The 18,079-nt window shown below is 41.3% G+C and overlaps 1 protein-coding gene and 2 long non-coding RNA genes across 3 annotated transcripts in view; 2 read left to right on the top strand and 1 right to left on the bottom strand.

The window, feature by feature from the left end:
- LOC148388539 (uncharacterized) overlaps positions 1–7,262 on the top strand; it is a 30,978-nt gene extending 23,716 nt beyond the window's left edge. Inside the window, exons 6-7 of the long non-coding RNA XR_015862024.1 lie at positions 1,797–4,754; positions 6,703–7,262. This is a non-coding gene — a long non-coding RNA (uncharacterized LOC148388539). The remainder of the gene's footprint in view (positions 1–1,796; positions 4,755–6,702) is intronic.
- Positions 7,263–10,651: 3,389 nt separating this feature from the next.
- On the top strand, positions 10,652–12,968 carry LOC148388540 (uncharacterized). Its single transcript, XR_015862172.1, has 2 exons — positions 10,652–10,723; positions 12,228–12,968. It is a non-coding gene; the product is annotated as an uncharacterized LOC148388540 (long non-coding RNA).
- Positions 12,969–13,080: 112 nt separating this feature from the next.
- Positions 13,081–17,574, bottom strand: LOC148388541 (mitochondrial coenzyme A transporter SLC25A42-like). Its single transcript, XM_088394373.1, has 8 exons — positions 17,265–17,574; positions 16,865–17,013; positions 15,305–15,416; positions 15,080–15,105; positions 14,604–14,770; positions 14,421–14,537; positions 14,202–14,353; positions 13,081–14,111 (listed from the first exon to the last, which is right to left on the bottom strand). Exons 2-8 carry the CDS (start codon positions 16,949–16,951, stop codon positions 13,786–13,788), a joined length of 987 nt encoding a protein of 328 aa, XP_088250499.1. The 5' UTR covers positions 16,952–17,013; positions 17,265–17,574; the 3' UTR covers positions 13,081–13,785.
- Between the last annotated feature and the right edge of the window lie 505 nt (positions 17,575–18,079).

Below are 18,079 nucleotides of genomic sequence, written 5' to 3' on the forward strand. Positions count from 1 at the left end.
ACTCAGTATGCCACACCCCTTAAAGGCACACATCAACATAGAGAATTTCCACTTAATTAGGTTTATGTTCTTTTTAACTCTGTTTTATTGTGTTATTAAATTCATATAATACACAATGCTATTTTTCTTAATTGAAAAAAAAAACGCAAAAGGAATTGTGTTTTTACTGGAATAGATTAATATCATTTTAATTCATTTCAATGAGAAAAACTGAAGATTGCTTTAGTGTAATATTTTTTAAAAAAGTGATAAAATTGTACAATGCTTCTTCTCTTTCTAATGTGATATGATATTCACATTGTAACGTACTTTACTGCCCCCTTCAGGCCTAGAGTATAAGACTAATAGTGTCATACTTGACTCTAATTTTTGTTTGTCACAATCAGCAGGTTAAAACACATATCGTTAGTTTTGACAAGCAGGCATAAGTCTCGCATGCTTCTTATCCATCATTAGCATATTAACAATGGCAGTGCCATATGTTTTATACAGCGGCAGAATGAACATAACAAACCGCCAGGTTTGTTTAACCAGACACACACACACACTCATGCACACTGTACAAAGAGTAATTCTAATCCTGCGACTGTTTGCATTCACACTTACTTAAAGGAAATAAAAAAAACACTCGGCACCCACCGTCTTCTGCAGAAAGCTTTTATGCTAATGAACACTGTGCATTTCGGTGGAAGCAGCCGAGCTTGCTTCAGGTGGTCTACAGTATGATTTCATAATGAAAGTCATACACCAATTGGTTTATAGTAAAAGCATTTTTTCCCCATAGGAAATAAAGGGAATGGAAGTCATTTCAGCACCAAACTGTCACCTTTATTAAATGTACAGGCAATGCTTTAAGAAATATGTTAACATTCTTTATTATCATAAAAGTGTAAAAAAAAAAAATTGATATGATAAGACACTGAAAAGCCAGTTCATGTCTCAGACAAAAATAAATATATATACATATACACACAATCATTTATAACTGGAAATACATATATACTTGTGGATGAAAAGCAAAGCGTGGAGAGTCTCCGTCGCCAAAATCCTCAAGTGCAGTAAGTGAACAGGATGACTGATAATTGCCATTTTTTTTTAATTGATCCACTTCAGACATGTTTGGCTGCATTCCTCGCTGCGCACTGGCATTGCTAGCTTAGCGAATGTTGTGAACTGAGCAAAAAAAAAAAAAGCCAAATTATCAAATTTGCAAAAACTATATACACCTTAGTGAATGTTTCATTTCAGTTCTAGCGTCTCTGAATCTATTCCGTCAATAATGCTCCCTGGTTCACATTCCTCCGCTCTCCCAGTTAGTTTCCGCCTCATAAGACCCCAAGATATCAATCAATCAAGATTTCCAAGGCTTTTTAAATATCATTCTGTCAACTTTGACAAGGTACCAACACTTCCCAAAGATTTATTCAATTCCAGTTATGTGTCCTTTTATGAATGACAATTTTGAAAGTGGGTTGAGTTGTGCTTTATTCAGATTGCTTGCTGCTTTTTATTTACGTAGGTATTGATTTTGCGTGTGTGTGTCGCATTGATGTAATACTTGCTGAAAGCATTTTCAGCCATCGCTCAATTCTTTCCGGTCCTGTTCCCACTTGTCTTGCCCTCCTTCTTTTTGACCAAGCTAAGAAACGCCGATCAAAGAATTCAAACCAGCATCACTTGTTCATTTTAGTCTCGGTTTGCAGTTTTAATTGTGCTTTTCAGCGAAGAAATATAATGATATACTTGAACAAATTCTTAAAATACCTATTAAGGAATCTCTTCCTGTTGCTCCACAGGGAGTCGCCCGAAAGGCTGATTACAGATTCTCGAAAGAAAGTTTGGGTGGGCGCATTGCTCCAGGTCAGTGATTATGTCATCGCAACCGGCTCCTGGCCAGACAAGCGCTGAAGGGCCGAATTATGAAGCCAGAGTGAAATGGAGGCTGCATGAGGAGGAAGAAAAAAAAAATGGAAATGGAGTGTGTGATTAAACTGCCTGCTCACACTCAAGTGAAAGGCCACACCGCTTGACACAGACATTGCCCTAATGAAAATATGACGCCACCCGATATATGATGAATGATATGTATGAGCTCATAGGATTCATAGATTTATGACACTTACTGTAAGTGAGACTTTCTACCGAAGTTTTTTTTTTACTGTATGGAAATGTAGTGTAAGAGATCGCATGAGTATTTTTTTAATATTTTATATTATTTGCTACTGTGTATCATTTGTATCAAGATTCAATATAAGTCTGAAGCCTTTTTAAATATAGTAATTTGTGTTGTCATGGTGTAAAGCTGTTCCGATAGTTTGCCTTATTTCACAAATAACATTATTGCATTGACAAAATAAGCTCTCAAGTGTCATTTGGCCACGTAGAACTGGTTTTGGGGTCCAGATGCCGGGACTTAGCATCAGTCATTCAGCGAGCGTGGGAACGTACTCGCGATGATGACGATGATGGTGAAGGAAGTTGCACTTATTATGTGGCTAGACAGCCCAGCTGCACTGACGTCCATTCAGAAGCAGGTTAGGAATGACCGGAGGGGTCAAGGTCAGGGGTACGCTGGTGCGCTAGGGGGGTGGGTATTCGTCTGTGTGTGTGTGTTTCCCCCCCAAGCTAGCCGGCTGTCTGTAAGCTGCCTCGATGTTTGCTTATTTTATAACCTGCTTCTTATTGCTTTGCTCCACGGACAACTTGACGCAGAAGGGGATAGCGGGAGGATTCGGGGGGGCTGGGGGTACCACGCCATCTACCTTCCGGCCCGTCTCTCCAGAAGTCCAAATCGTGCCAGGAATCACTACTGCATCTCCATAGCCCACCCTCCTGGTCAAATAAGCCCCCCCTTGCAGCCTCATGGAGTGAAACCCAGTCAGACACTTTGACAGCCCCCCGCCACCCCCTAGCAGCCCCCTGGTTGTCTCAGTCTGCTGCCTCCTGTAATTTAACATGTCAGCTCAGGGTTCATCTCGTGTGCACCCCAAAGTAGGTAGCCGGGTGGCCACCTCAGTACTGTGCATGTGTCGTAAGATCCCACTAGCTTTGTTTGTATTCCATTTTGACAACAATAGAGAACTGGTTTCTTGTAATTGATGCCACGTCTCAATTAATTTTGAATTAATTAGTTCCTCCCCTGTAAAAGATACTTAGCTTTTAGCAGCAGTTGAAAAGAGTCAAGGCAAGGCCCGTAAGATATACTTACCTTTAGCAGCAGTTAAAAAGAGTCAAGGCAATTGTACTGTTCTTGTTTATTTTTATGAATTTATTGTCCCCAAATTCCAACCCCCCCCCCCCAAAAAAAATTAATGAACGAATTAATTAAATTATGGAAGCACTAGGCGCATAAGGCAGATGATTACGGTGTGGTTAAGAAAATACGTATTTTATTTCCAAAGTAAGAATGCCCTTTAAAAGGTTTGGTACTGTTGGTAATATTAAAAAATTGAAATTGAAAAAATATTTATAGATATTTAATATAAATATATTATTTTATTTTTATAAATAAATAAATAAATTATATATATATATATTTTTTTTTTTTTTGAGGGAGTTGGATGGAAGAAATATTCCCATTCTTGTGTGAGGGCACTTCTGCTTCACAAGAAAGAAAGAAATCGCTTTCCTTCATCACCTCAACACACATCTCCCCCCTTCTTTCTCCTCATCTTCGCCTGGAGGGAAGGGCGGTCGTCCACGGGCACAAAACCAACCTCCCCATTCGACCCCACACCCCTCCCGGCCTCTTCATCGTCTCAGCTCTGTCGTTGAAATCAAGCTTAGCGACGGCGGTTTGGCGACCGCTCACCTTGTTGCACCCACCCACTGCTTAAATCCCTATCAGCATGTCAAGCTAAACGTCTGCCCAGCTGGGGTTGACACACATGCATGCACACGCACACACTCACACACATTGACACGCCACCATCTTTTACTCGCTCCCAGGCTTTAGCCTTCCTCCCCGCTGACCCCTTTCACCTCGTCTTTTCCTCCCCGCCGCCTTTCCTCCGAGCTACTAGACCCGCTTTATCGCAGCCCAGCTTTTTATTATTATGTTATTATTTATTTGATTCTTTTTTTCAAGCAGCTTTCTTCAAATGCTGCTCTGCACCCTCGGGCCGCTCACCTTTACATCGTTGTGATTAAAAAGTTGCAGGAATCCTCCATCCTCTAAATTTGTCACGGCAACAACTCCGGGGTCAGTTTATCTGCTAATAAAATCCACAGCTGAAATATCTGCAGTATGAAATAAGGTCCCATATTTTTTTTCTCATTTTTATTCTATTTTTGATGTACTCCTGCCGCAAAATATAAACGGAAAAAGTGCCCTATTTAATACCTTTAAAGCTGAATTAAGTCATAATTGGCTCCCTTTTCTCTCTAGAAACTAGCAGTTTGGGAGATACTAAACAATTCTTATAAAAAGAGATTTCAAATTGTTTATTGCCTTTCCCAGTTGAGGTTTACTGTCAAACTAAATATAAAACACAGAGAATAGCATTTTGTGTCTTTGAAACAGCCAGCTAGCTTAATGCTATAATGGGAAACTCCGTCAAGTTTAGATCACTATTAATTGAATAAATCCATTATTTAAATGTGTGTGTTGGGGAAGGGGGTCTTGATTTAATAAGCCATGCAGGCCCTTTATTTTGCTCTTTTTTTTCTCATCAGGCTTGACATGGACAGCACGGGGATTGACTACGATGGGGTCCTCGCCTCATCCAGGTGAGGGCAACATGGAGTGTGTGAAGGTGTGTGTGCACTTTGATCATATGATTGTCACACACACACACACATAGACACACATGGGTCTTTTCAGTTCATCTATCCTGTTGTAAATTTGAATCTCGATGTGCAAGTTCATTGTTATTCATTCGACTGTCATGCTGAGACTCTTCCTGTTCGGGACACACACAAACACACACGCAGATATTGTTTTGAAGCAGGATATCTGCTGTATGTAATGTGCATGTTCCATCAGTTGTGCGGTAATGGTGAGAGCGAATGTTCGGCCCGTCTACCTGTCAAATTGTTATTTTGCAAGAAAATGTCTGAAGGTGAATTTTGTGGTTTTTTTTTCTCTCCAAAACATTTGTCACAGAACAAATAACCAAAACAAAGCCTTTCTCAACGCATTTTCTTACCACTTAGCCTTCCAAAGCGACACTTAACTTGTATCATATGCCGACACCACCTTTAAGTTACTGACAGTGGCGTTATTTTTCACTTTTACGTGCCACACCGGGGTCACGCTTTTCATTTTCAACCTTCTTGTGTCTTTTCCACACCATGCCGCACCTTAAATCACATACGGTGTCATTTGTGTCACATACGCTGTTTGTCCGCATGCTCGCTGGATGTGTTGTGTTAAGGCTATTAAAGTGTCTGACTGCATCAAGCGCATTCGACCATAGAAAAAAACTCCCCATGCCCTGTACCCGTACCTCAATAGGACATTAATTTGCTAGCATAGCCTGTTGAGACCCCCCCTCAAAAGAAAAAGCTGCGCCCCTGACTCCTCAGACCCATTGAGGGGGTCCCACCAGACGCCTTCCACTCGTCAGCCTCACTCTGCATAAATTACAGCCTGCTAACCAACCTCTCCCTTGTGTCCCGTCTCCCAATCTGCTGCTCCTAAACCCCCCTTCCTTCTCGGGCTGCACCCCCAAAAGATCTCCTCTTCTCAAATCCTGCACATCACGCCCATTTCCTCGCCGGCGTCGCCTCACTTTTTACCTCTAAATCTTTAGCTCGGGCCTCTTTTATATTCCCCACTTTAGCTCTCCGTCTCCAGTCATCCCGCTTCTCTCCTCCTCCTATTCAGCCTGGATATTGTTTACATCTGTCTCGCTAATCACCATCAGAGCCGCAGTAGACCTCACAGATGTTGTAATAATGCAGGCGGATTATCAGGTTTAACACTCAGGCTTATTTGACGAAGTCCTCCACCCCTCCTCTCTGTGTTCTGATCCTCTGGTGTTTGACCTCTTATTTCTGAGCTGGGATTCAGTCGTCTCAGATTTGTTGGATTTGACTTTCCATCCAAAAGCATCTTCCGCAGCTTGGTTTTGGGAGGTTAGCATGCTAGCTTGGCAGTTTTTCATGTGACCCCTTTGCAAAATTACTTGCCCAACCAAGTACGAGTGTATGTAAGCATAAAAAGATAACGTTCTTTCTCACCATGACGAAGCCAATATTCCTCTTAACTATCATTAGATGCTACTTAAAGAGTCAGCATCATGTCGGACGGTTTTATGACCAAGCACATACAACGTGTGTTTGTGTTTAGGGCGGGTGGGGGGGGTCAGTGTATTTCTGTCTGGAACCTAATCCCAAAGGTGATATTAGTCTGGTAAAGGGGCAAAACACGCCACCCCCCCTCACATGTCTATGTGCGTGTGTTTTGATGCTGCAGGCGTTAGGGTCAGCCAGTAAACCCAGACAGACTCTATCTTGACCCCTGACCCCTCACTGTCTACCAGTGCCGGTTGGGAGAGTGGAGGGGGTGGGGGTCACACACACACGTGCCATTGATGCAGACAGCTGATAGACGCACAAGCAAATACACACACACACGCACATGGACATATGTCAAAGCTTGGCCCCTTCCTCTGTTTGTTTGTTATAAGCAGCATTTCCTTTTTTTCCCCCTATAGTGACCACACACTGATTTGAACTTGTTTTTTTTTTCTACCACAGATGAAGCCAACATTTGTCGCCATGACGATGTGAAGCTGCACTCTTGGACGGGAACACACGCAACTAAGTGCAATCTTTATATTTATATGATTTTTTTTTTATATGTCCACATTTAGATGTTACAAGTTTGATATGTCATCATATGATTGGTCTTTTTGGATGTGACCACTTTATATTGAAGAAGGTTCTAAAAGGTATGTTTAAGAATACTAAATGATAAAAAAAATGATGTATTTTTAGTACTGTATCATCATTTAATCCGATTTTTTTATTGTTATTTTCAGATTATTTTGTCTAATTAAAAGCATGTATTGCTAAAATGTTACAATTTGATTTGTTGCCCTAGTTGAAAAGTTGTTTTTAAGATATGGAGACATATGGAATTCATTTGTTTTGCTCAGAAAAAGAAACTTTTTTTTTTGTTGAATAAATGAAAAACAGTGATCATTTTTCCTCTCTTCATTTGATAAAATTAGATTTTTAAATCATAAAAACTAGGATTACTTCTTTGGAATAATGGAATGATGGGATTTCCAATAAATGCATGACTTCAAACCACACCTTTGTTGTTGTACATTTTGTATTCATAAATGTGCTGGTAGTACAACTGTTGAGATGCTTTGCATTTTCTCTTAACGTTTATGAAAACATCCCAACTGCCCATAAAGAGATCCGATTATGGTCGTTCATAGCGGCGTGCCGTTTACGCCCGTTGTTTGCGATGACTTGAGCGGTGACTGAAGGTTTGGAATGGGAACGTTTCAAGCCGCCGGCCCAAATCTGTGGTGTCAATTAGACGTCTTTGTGGCTGATCAGCAGAAGCGGTGAAGCAAGCTGCCACTGTTGAATGAAACCTTTTATTCATAATCGCACGCACACACATTGGGGGTGGCGAGCAATAGATAGTTTTTGTTTTATAAGCCTGAGTGCTACCTTAAATCTTTTTATTAACAAAATTAGGGATTGGCGAGTACCGATATCAGGTATTATATCAGGCCGGTATTGTATCGGGCCGATTCCAGCCTTGTTTTAAAGGTATTGGGTACTCATGGAGGCTGCTGATACTTGTCACCGATACTTAAGGCAAAAGGATTAGAAAGAAATGTCATGGGCACAAGTTTTTGTCTTTGTTGCAAATGAAATTTCATAGATTAAAAGTAGCAGTATCGGTGCTTGGTATCAGTGAGTACTTCTTTTAGGGTTTTCATTTGAACTCTTTGGGGTCAAATGAATCACACCAAAAGTTGCATCGGTTCTTTTTTGACTCAATATGTGTTCTTTTTAGAATGTAAAACAAAGATTTTTGTATTTTAAACAATTACATACTGTAACCTTACAAAAGTCTGGACTTTATTCATCTTTACTAGCTCAATGCTAATACAGAATGCAAAAGCCATAGATAGGCTCACTAGACTAGCGTCGATGTAATCCTAAAGAAACACAAATAGTGCAGTAGCACATATAGACAGCATAGTAATATTCAGGAATATTTTCATACTGTTGAGACACCGTATCTTCACTGTAAACCCCGCAGGCCTCGGCCTCCCCTCGACTGGTGCTGACCTAGAAGGCGAGTCGGGCGGGCCTCTGTCACCGTGTCAGTACAATGGACTTTGAGTGTGTATGTGTGTGTGAAAGAAAGTAGGAGATTATCCCATTCTGCGTGTCCAGTCACCAGTGCAGTATCGACCACGGCGGGCCACCCGGGGTGCCTCCAGCCAGCCGTGAGATGGCCTGATATACATGCTCACTGGCCATGCTGGATTCCCTCACACTCCATGGACACTTTGGAAAATACTGGAATGACCTCTGCGTGCACACACACACACTGGGAGTACAGTGGCCATCAGGTCATTTTGGGTGTCCGGCGAGGCGAAGCCGAGGTCATCGAGGAGGTGGAAAAGCTCTTTAAATGGTGGGAATGATAGCGTAACACCTATAGATGGAGTTACGGATCATGTCACATGGAGTTGGCGTGTGACTTGTGTTGAGAGTGAAAGCAGAGCTGGGCAACCGTACGCCGCCTGACATTCAACCTCAAAGGAAAAAGACCAAAAAAAAAAAAAAATTGACACAGGATCAGAATTAAATTATTAAATTAAATCTCTTACTTTTTTAATTCTTTCCTTTCTACCAAATCCTCCCTTCTTTTATCAACTTTAAAGACCTCAACTAATTGAGCAACTGCTTTAGTGAGTGACTTTATTAACTCTTCCTAGGGAAGCAGCAGAGGTGGAAAAGGCCCTTTGTTGTGTAATTGTCTCTCCATTGTTTGTTTGTGTTGTTAACATCCTGGGCAGTTAGCAACACAAAGGCCTTTAACGACGGAGGACAAGCAGGACACAAAGCAGTAAAACACACAAACTTGATGATTTACAAAGCATTTCTGCTTTGAAATGTACATTTTGTTTAATTAACAAATGTGTGCTCACATTTTATTTCCGTTTTTGTTATTTGATGTACCTTCTAATAACTGAATGGGTATCAGTTTTTTTATGGCGTCTGATTGGGTGGCACCCGGTTCAGAGTGTACCCGGCACAAAGACTGCTGGGATACGCAGCAGCTCATCCAACATGACCCAAGATTGGGCAAGCGCGACAGAAAATGAACATTTTTCATTGGATGGAGTCAAAACTCCTAGCAACCAACAAAGACTATTGTGAAGCATACTGTAAAGAGAACAGTAACATTCAGTAAATCTGCTGAAGCAAAGCTATTGCACCCTCGGCCACTCCGTCCCTTTGCTTACCCTGAACTTGGCCGCCCTCCCCAGACGCCTCATAAAATGTGTTGCCTTAGCCCAGTGTGTATACACAGTGGACTGACCGTGGACGTGGGCGGGTGGCGTGTGTGCCTAAGACAACCCGGGGCCCACTTTGTCACGCTGACCGTGGCGCCGCCATTGAATGTGCGCGCAGGGAGCACAAGGTTCACAGGACCCCGAGCCATTCTCATGCAAAACACGCCGTGGCCTTCCATCCATCCATACCTTCGCTTTTCTTTTCCTTGCAGGAAACACACATGCATGTTCATAATGACCACCATGAATCTTTGCAAGTCACGTTGTTATGGAAACCATCAATAAGCCCAAAACACCCACTGGAGATGATTTCAGTGTGGAAAAGAAGGATGCAAGATGAACACATCCCAACTTTCTTGTAACCCTGGTGGTGAAAAACAATTTACTACAACACGTTTCCACCAATTTCAGATTCTGTCTTTGCCTTCATGGTAAATTAGCCACGCTACTTCCTTTATTCTTCTTGAAGGTGGCGCTACTTGCACGTTTCATCACGTTTGAACGTGCTCATTTTTTTTTTGTCGAGTCTGAGTCACGTGACTCAAGTCTTTGCAGTGCAGCCATTGCAGCGTGTTTGATTGAGTGCGGTCCGGGCCGGCGTGCACACTCCCTCTAATGGAAGCAGCTCAGTAATGCACTGACCCCGCAGCTTTTAACAGCGCTGCCAAGCAATAAGTGGCCATATGTGCTGGATCTTGTAAAAATTAACAAGACTGCACAAGAGCACACAGAGAGCGGAATGTCCCCGCAGCACTTTAGCATGGATACATATTGAGCTAGTGCACTTCTAATTAGGGCTCGGGTTGCAAAGTAGGGTCACAATTTATTAACAGTAGTAAGGATGATGGAGGATGAATGCGACCATCAAAATGTGTCAAGTCAGGTTTCAAAGTAGGTTCAAAGAAGGGTTTGTGAATTAGAGCGAGATTTCAAAGGCAACTCTCATTGATTTGATTTATTTATTTCAAAGTTTTATTTGGGTTGAAAAGAACAAAAAATAAATAAAGACATTATTTTGTGTTAAAATGTTGAATAAGCCATATTTTTTTCTAGTGGGTTGAAACATTTTTGATAAAAGGGTAACTTGGTTTTTGTTCCACATGTATATGTTGTAAGGGACGCAATTAATCGATGCACAAAATGTCAACACGACCAGTCGTCTATTTTGCTGATAAGATTTTGTGGACATTTTTTTTTTTATTGTGAACGTGGCCAATGAGGTAAATATTATGCTATTTTCTTTCTTTATATTTTTGTGAAACCTCTTTGTTCGCGAGCTAAGTGAATTTGTATTGTCCTTTTTCTTAGTTCTGACAGTTCTGTCAGTTCAAACCCAAACAACGATTGAAACTAGTGATCGGATTTCAAAGTGGGGTTTTAAACAAAGGTGAGGGTTTCAAAGTAGAACTTTTAAATTTTAATCAATTTTTTTATTAAATAAAAATATTTTTAAAAAGTTCAGTTTCAAATTAGGGTTTGAAACAAGATATAGTGCTTCAATGTAGGCTTTTAAACTAGGTTTAGTGTTTCAAAGCTAGGGTTTCAAAGTAGGGCTTTTAAATTTGAGCTAGGGTTTCAGATCAGGATTTTAAACTAAGGCAAGAGTTTCTTTTGAAGAGTTATTTTTTAAATTAGTGTTTCAAATTAGAATTCCAAAAAGGGCTAGGGTTTCAAAGTAGGGTTTTAAAGTCCCAATATGATATTTTTCCATCCATAAAGTAGGGTTTACAGGAGAGGCCTTTACAGGACAGTTTATGTTGGATAAAATGCCTCTCAAGGTGTTTGAATGCAGGCCGGATTTATGAACGCTGTCTAGTGCAGAGTGGCTCCAGTCCTGAGTCGCCCATCAAAGTGACTGCGACTGGACGCCGTCCAGAGCTGGTTGGCACGTGCGACATGTGCGCACTCACGCGCGCACACACAAGCTCATACTTTAATATTTACACTCTCATCCAATACATCAGCAGTGCCGTCGCGGGATGCCTTCGCCGGCGCGTTAATCATGTTTATCACGCTGGCTGTAGCGCTCCAAACCTGGCTGCATCATACTGAGAGCTTCTTCTCAAATGTTCGGAATATTTTATGTACTTGAGAGGCGATGACATCTAATACGGTGCTGCCTTGAGATACACGTGACCTTCTATTGCGGGATTACAATCCTTTAAGCAACGTATATTTGAACGCAAATGTTGGAGTAACACATATTCTTTATCCTCTGCGAGGAATGATTAATATTACTGCAGCTTAATGAGGATCTGAGACTATGACCATATACAATATTTATATTATACTGCCCCCTGTAGACCAAGGCGCATATATGAGAAGGAGCAGCACAATGGCCATTGAACTGTAGCAAAAAAATGTGGCGGTTTCATTTCTTTGGTTGAATACAAACATGTTTTTGGAATCTGAGAAGAGGCCAGAGAACCCAGTTAAAACTGGAAGAGCCTTCCTTGACCTTTTGCAATCAAAGCAGCCCGTCTATGCAGCGTTCATTGTGGTTCAGAGCCAGACAGTCAAATCTCACCATCTGAAATATGATGCTGCGTGCATCCCAATCACGTCTTGGCATGCTTTTATTCTCCAGCCGTCACATTTCTTTTCTTTTTTGCGTATGTGTGAACAGCTACTGTCCGCCATGCACGGAGCAGGTCTCCAAAGTGAATTATTCATGCAACATTTGAATACATGCAAATGCTCGGGCGCCCCTTCTTCTTGGCACAGGTCCAGGTTACCTATGGCAACGGCGCCTTCAAGAAGCATCTTTCCTTCTGTCCTCCTCCTCCTCTACCTCCTCCTCTTTCTCTCAATCACCCGCCCCGTGACCACACGAGCATCTACCCAGTGGTATTGTCTCGGCTGTTGCAATACCAGGCCCATGCGCCCTGTCTGTCTGTCGGTTGGCAGGACATCCCATAATTCACAGTCAAGGTCAGAGGCAAGGGGGATGAGCGATGGAGGACTGGATCCTTCCCTTCACCCATCCATCCATCTGCTCGGTGCCTGTGAAAAAAGAGGGAAAATGAAATGGAGGATATTGGTTCATTCATTTCAGGGGGTGAATGAGGCATTTACATTTTAAATTGAAATGCACAAGATTGCTATAGATAGATAGATAGATAGATAGATAGATAGATAGATAGATAGATAGATAGATAGATAGATAGATAGATAGATAGATAGATAGATAGATAGATAGATTTAAAACAGAAGTTAAATCCTTGAGGGTGGAACTCAGGGGGCAAGGAGGTCAAGTTTAGGCCATTAGGTGACTACAATCACCCACGACACGCTGGCGTATTTCTCTGCTGCCACCTAGAGGTGAACATTATTATGTTATATTTAATTTAGTTAATGTTATATTGGAAAAAACATTTAATGCTATTACTAGCCGAATACGTCCTGAAGTAAATATGTGTACGAGAAATACTTGCTGGGCATAATTGTAACACCAATCCAAAACAAGTTCAGTCGAAAAAAAATTAATTAATTTTTTTAAAGAACCTTAAATGGTTGTAATGAATTATTAATGACAAAATCCTCGCTATTAAGTCAAAACAGATGTTAACAAGACGTGTTTGAATGTGCAACTTTCACATTTTTATTTTACTTTCAAAGCCTGTACAGTATTATAATTTGTAACACGGCCCCCTCTTGTGGACAAACAAAGCAATTGCTTGCATTGATGATTAATGGCCATTCATTCGCTCATCAAATCACAAAATATACATCATTGGAAATAGTAAATGAAGTGTAGCTATAACATTTTGAAAATATTCCATACATATATTTAGTTGTCAATTTATCCAATGAAAGCATGTCCCACCACATTTTCCACATTTTGTTGATTCTCAAAATTAAAGGCACGCTTAAATCCCGCATTTAAAGCTCATTTGCGTATATTTTAGCGTAAACCTGCTCTATAAAACCAAAACATTTATTAATATGTATAATTTGATATATTTTTTCATAATACAGATTCATTTCTGCTTGTGTTAATCAAAAATACATGAGATGAGAACCTTGGAAAAAAATAATTGCATATTGAGTTGCAGTCATAATACTGACAAGAAAATGACAATTAGATTTGTTCAGTCCATAGTATCATAGTATGGTCACAAACCATGTTCATGTGTTTTGAAATCCAAGATGACCAAGGCAAAGTCAGATTATCTTGAAAGAACGTACAGTAGTGCAAACACGGAACACATTTGTTCTTGATAGTCATTATTGTCTCATGAAAAGTCTGTTTTTGAGCCCTATTGGTCCAAACCGTGCTGAGTTAGTGTGTGGAGAAGCTCATCTGGTGCACTTTGAGAAGCAAGTTGTTTGTGATATCGAAGGTGGTGAAGCTGATTCCGACGGCGACAGGCCCTTTAAGCCAGTTCATGCTCAGGCCTTTGTAGAATCCACGCACGACACCTTCGTTGCTCAAGATTTCACGCATGGTGCCCAAAATAGTGTTGCAGGTGGAGCCGGTGACCCCGGCCGTCTGCATGCGCCGGCGGACCACGTCTAGCGGATATGAGGCCGACTGTCCGACCAGGCCGGCGCAAGCACCAAAAGCCAAGCGCTCCACAGTGGACGGCTGAGCTCGTTTAGTTTTTTCTAGAAGTACAGGAAAGGTGGTTAGATAAACAGGGCTTTAGCTTCCATGCTCTTTTTGGGATGACGATGTAGAAATATTTCTGCAGGTACCTGTATGAAGTTTCTTGAGGGTCTCATAAGTGAAGAATGTGATTCCTGCGTAGGGGATGACGCCCAGAATCGTGGGACTGAAGCCCCTGTAGAGTGTCTTAAAGCCTTCTTCTTGGGAAATGCGTATAAAAACGTGCATGATGTTGCTGTACCTGTCAACATTTTTTTTTTTTTTTTAGTTTTCCCAACTCATCTCATCTACACGCAGAGAGCACTTACATTTCTTTAGCTGTAACCGCCATGCGGGCCCGCACCATGTCCAGCGGGTACGTCAGCATGGCGGCCGTGGTCCCCGCCAAGGAGCCAGCCAGCAATCGCGGCAACGGCGGAAGAGCCCTGAAACAAAGACGTATTACGGCAACAAATAGAAAACTTGATACAACATCGTCGGGTGGCACTTACTTTCCCTGAAATCCGTAGTGGCCCCCCAGCACCTTTTTGTACTGCTCGTGGGAGTAGAACTGGATGGCGGCGTACGGCATGACCCTCACCATGGTGGCTGAGTTCCCCCTCCACAAGCTGAGCAGCCCATCTTTCATGTACGAGCAGTAGATGAGCCTGAACGCCTCCTGTTAGGACGCAAGAAATGTTCCCTAATGTACCATAACACTCAAACCAATAATAAGATTCAATAGGTCATTTTGAATGGCTCCAAAGTAGCAATAAAGAAAAAGTAGTAGTATGCTTCAGGGCTCTCGCTTTAGTTGTTAAGTGTGATTTATTTAGTTTTTTTTTTTTTTTTTTTTTAAAAAAGCTGTAAATACAATTTTCTGACATTTAATCTGATTTTTTTTCCTTTTTTATTATGATTTTCAATATAATGCTTAATAAAAGAAAACATATAACCCAGTGGAGATTTTTTTGGGATTTAAACTCACCTTAGCTGAAAATCTTTTTGAGGACACTAAGGAATGGAAAAACAACATGATTAGAACAACCAACTTTCCCCATGTAGGCTAAACATCTACTAAGAGGATTAGCAGGTAGTTAACAGTTACATCAGACATTCTGTAGCGAGCGAAGAAAACACGATGTCAATAAATAATTTATGTGCAAAACCTTGACACCATTATCTCAGGAATGTTCTTTTTCTGACCCCTTACCTTGAAAGATGATCTTGGTGCGATCCAGGGGCGCGATGGCGGTTTTGGCGACGGCCCCGGCGAACGCCCCGCACAGAAGGGAATCCAACGCCATCAAGGTTGGCCTCAAGTCCTGTTGGTAAGGATGCATCAATTACATATTTATCAAGAATATTACAAATCCAATTTGAAATAAATGTTTTCAACCCAACCAGCAATGACATTTTTGCTTATCGCCGACCATAACAAGACAATATGACCCATCGCTTTATCAAACCGAGATAGCGCTTCACTAAAACACATTTATTGTCAAAAGCAAATGTCACCAGAGAGATAATTTGTTCTTCAAACTACATTTTCAAAAAAAAAAAACTGCCACAAGTGTAAACTATTATCATGGATGTAACTTTTTATGTGCTTTTTTTTTGTGATGACAACGCAAGACAGTTCCAGGGCAAAAACTGTGACATCGGCAAAAGGTCGGACAGCTCAGTTGAATATAAACAATAAACTATCATTTACAAATCTGAACTGATTTCACCAAGTAAATGCTAACAATAATTGACACACTGCTTCTGTGTCAAGCATCCTTTGGAGTTTTATTTAGGTTTCACTATGTGGCATCACTGTCCTTGTTTTGAACACACTGTGACAATACATCACATGATGTTTCTTTATGTTTGTGATTATGTGATCATAGCAATTTGAATCAAGAGGCTTCTTGTTTATTGACCCCACCACACACACACAACTGATTGTGTTCAACTTTGGAGGTTAAACGTCATACAAGCGTGCACATGCTTGCACGTGCCTCCTTTTCCACACCTCAAGGACAGCTGAGCCCAATAAACAGCCACTCATAAGTGATAAGCGTGGCCCCACAACAACCACAGAGCCATTTCACAACTCTTATCGAGGCCAAAAGTTATTTTTAAATTTCTATCTCTTGACAATTTTGAATTTTTAACAAAAATATCATGCATCTTTATGGAATGTGAGAGGGAATCAGGCCAGAGTGCAACCTTTTTTTACTCTTAACAGGAATGCATGTTCAAATGTCACGTAAAAACATCACGTGGACTGTTAATAAAAGTTCGGTGTCAGTTTTACTGGAACGGATCAATAGCCTCAAACTGCTTTCTATAGGGGAGAATCTGACCTAGTTTTAGACCGGATATACCTTCTTGCTATTTACAGCCAGCCACTAACGCCAGAAGAGGCAAGCCGACTGACTGTGGTATGCTCTCACAGGCAGTGTCGCAATAACAACTCTGAGCTGAGCAGGGGGGGGGGGGCACATGTTGTATTCATTTAAAACTCCCACCAGTTGCGTTTAATCTGTCTTTAAGGAAATAATATGTTCATTGTGTTTTGTGAGCAGTTGTGGATTAAATGCGTTTTTTTTTTAAATTGCACGTTGGGTTGGATCAAATGCTTTCACAAATTTACTAGTATGACGCACGTACACGGGCGATTAATTTAGTGTGTGCGGGGGGGGGGGTCTTTAATATTGTAGACTACAAATAGGCAATCTTGAATCCCTTATGTAACACAAGAACGTGGATTTTTTTTTTAACTCACCTTTGTTTTGCTGGAAGGAGGTAGGGTCAGAACTGTGGCCTGGGCGACTGGCATGCGGTTTTGGTGGTCGTGCACGCGGTGGACCATGAGTGTCCCTCACTGGTGATGATGACCCACACACATGATTCGGAACCAGAGCAAATCGATCTCTGCAAAATATGCACTGCTAAGGAATATCATGCAGCAATGCTTCTTCCCTTTTTTGTTTCCTTTTTTATTCATCATCAGTCGCTCTGCGCATGCCAATGCAATCTTGTATTCAATTTGGGACGTAAACAAGGGCGTTAGTATGTTCCTAATGACATACAATAAATATGTCATTTCGACCACACCTCTGAAATAAAACCTAGCAACACGATAAATCAAGAATTTTGATTAAACGCTACATTTTGTACCATACCTTAAGAGGCTTTCGACGTGTTATGTCAACAGTCCTGCATGAACGTCTTGTTTTCACTGCGCAGGGGGGGGGGGGGGGTCCTCTCCACGCACAACTCAAGTCCAAAGCCTTTTCGTGTTGATTTGCAATTTCCACCCTCCTCTCTTCGGGGAAATGATCGGGAAACTGATCAGCTCCTATTTATAGTTCGATCCAAGCGAGGAAACGAATCTGCCTTGAGCGTTTGCTGCTGCACACCAGATTATTTGGTTTTGACTAACACAATCCGCCTTCTCGAGAAAGTGGGACGAAACTGCCCACTGTTTTGGACTACAACACCCATAAGCAAAGTGGGTCGCAGGAGAAGTCTCGCGACGCTTTTCGTGATCTTGGGTTGCCAGTTTCTCCCTTCGTTTGTCCTTTAAATGTTCGACGTTTTGCAAGGGAAAACTTGTCACCAGATATTTTAACAGGCCGAAACGAAAATGTAAGATTCTGCACCATACATGTATTTGAATGTAATCACGTTTCAATATTGTTTTTTTCCTGGTTTTATTTATTCATTTACCAAGAGGGTGGCAAAGGAATTCTGACTGAAATTCTGTTTTAATTCTTCCTGTGGAGCGTGTGTGTTGTAAACATAGAGACAACTCCCACACACAGAAAGGGCAGACATTCGAACCCAGAACCTTAACCAAATGTGATCATCAGTAGACCCACAGTGTTGCCTATTATAAAATATAATAAAGATATACAGTGGAATTCCTGTAAAAAGTCTACACACCCTTGTTCAAATACCAGGCTTTGTGATATAGAGACATCATTTTTGAGCATCA

The sequence above is a fragment of the Syngnathus floridae genome, chromosome 13 (assembly GCF_059516105.1).
Source record: "Syngnathus floridae isolate MCC-2025c chromosome 13, RoL_Sflo_1.0, whole genome shotgun sequence".
Taxonomy (NCBI): Eukaryota; Metazoa; Chordata; class Actinopteri; order Syngnathiformes; family Syngnathidae; genus Syngnathus; species Syngnathus floridae.

What these genes read in the sequence shown, in the direction of transcription:
- LOC148388541 (XM_088394373.1), bottom strand. Translation starts at nt 16,951, where the DNA reads ATGGTCCACCGCGTGCACGACCACCAAAACCGCATGCCAGTCGCCCAG. An exon ending in GCGGTTACAGCTAAAGAAAT is followed by an intron (nt 14,354 to 14,420) that starts GTAAGTGCTCTC and finishes AAATGTTGACAG; the next exon opens with GTACAGCAACATCATGCACG. An exon ending in CCTCAAGAAACTTCATACAG is followed by an intron (nt 14,112 to 14,201) that starts GTACCTGCAGAA and finishes CTGTACTTCTAG; the next exon opens with AAAAAACTAAACGAGCTCAG.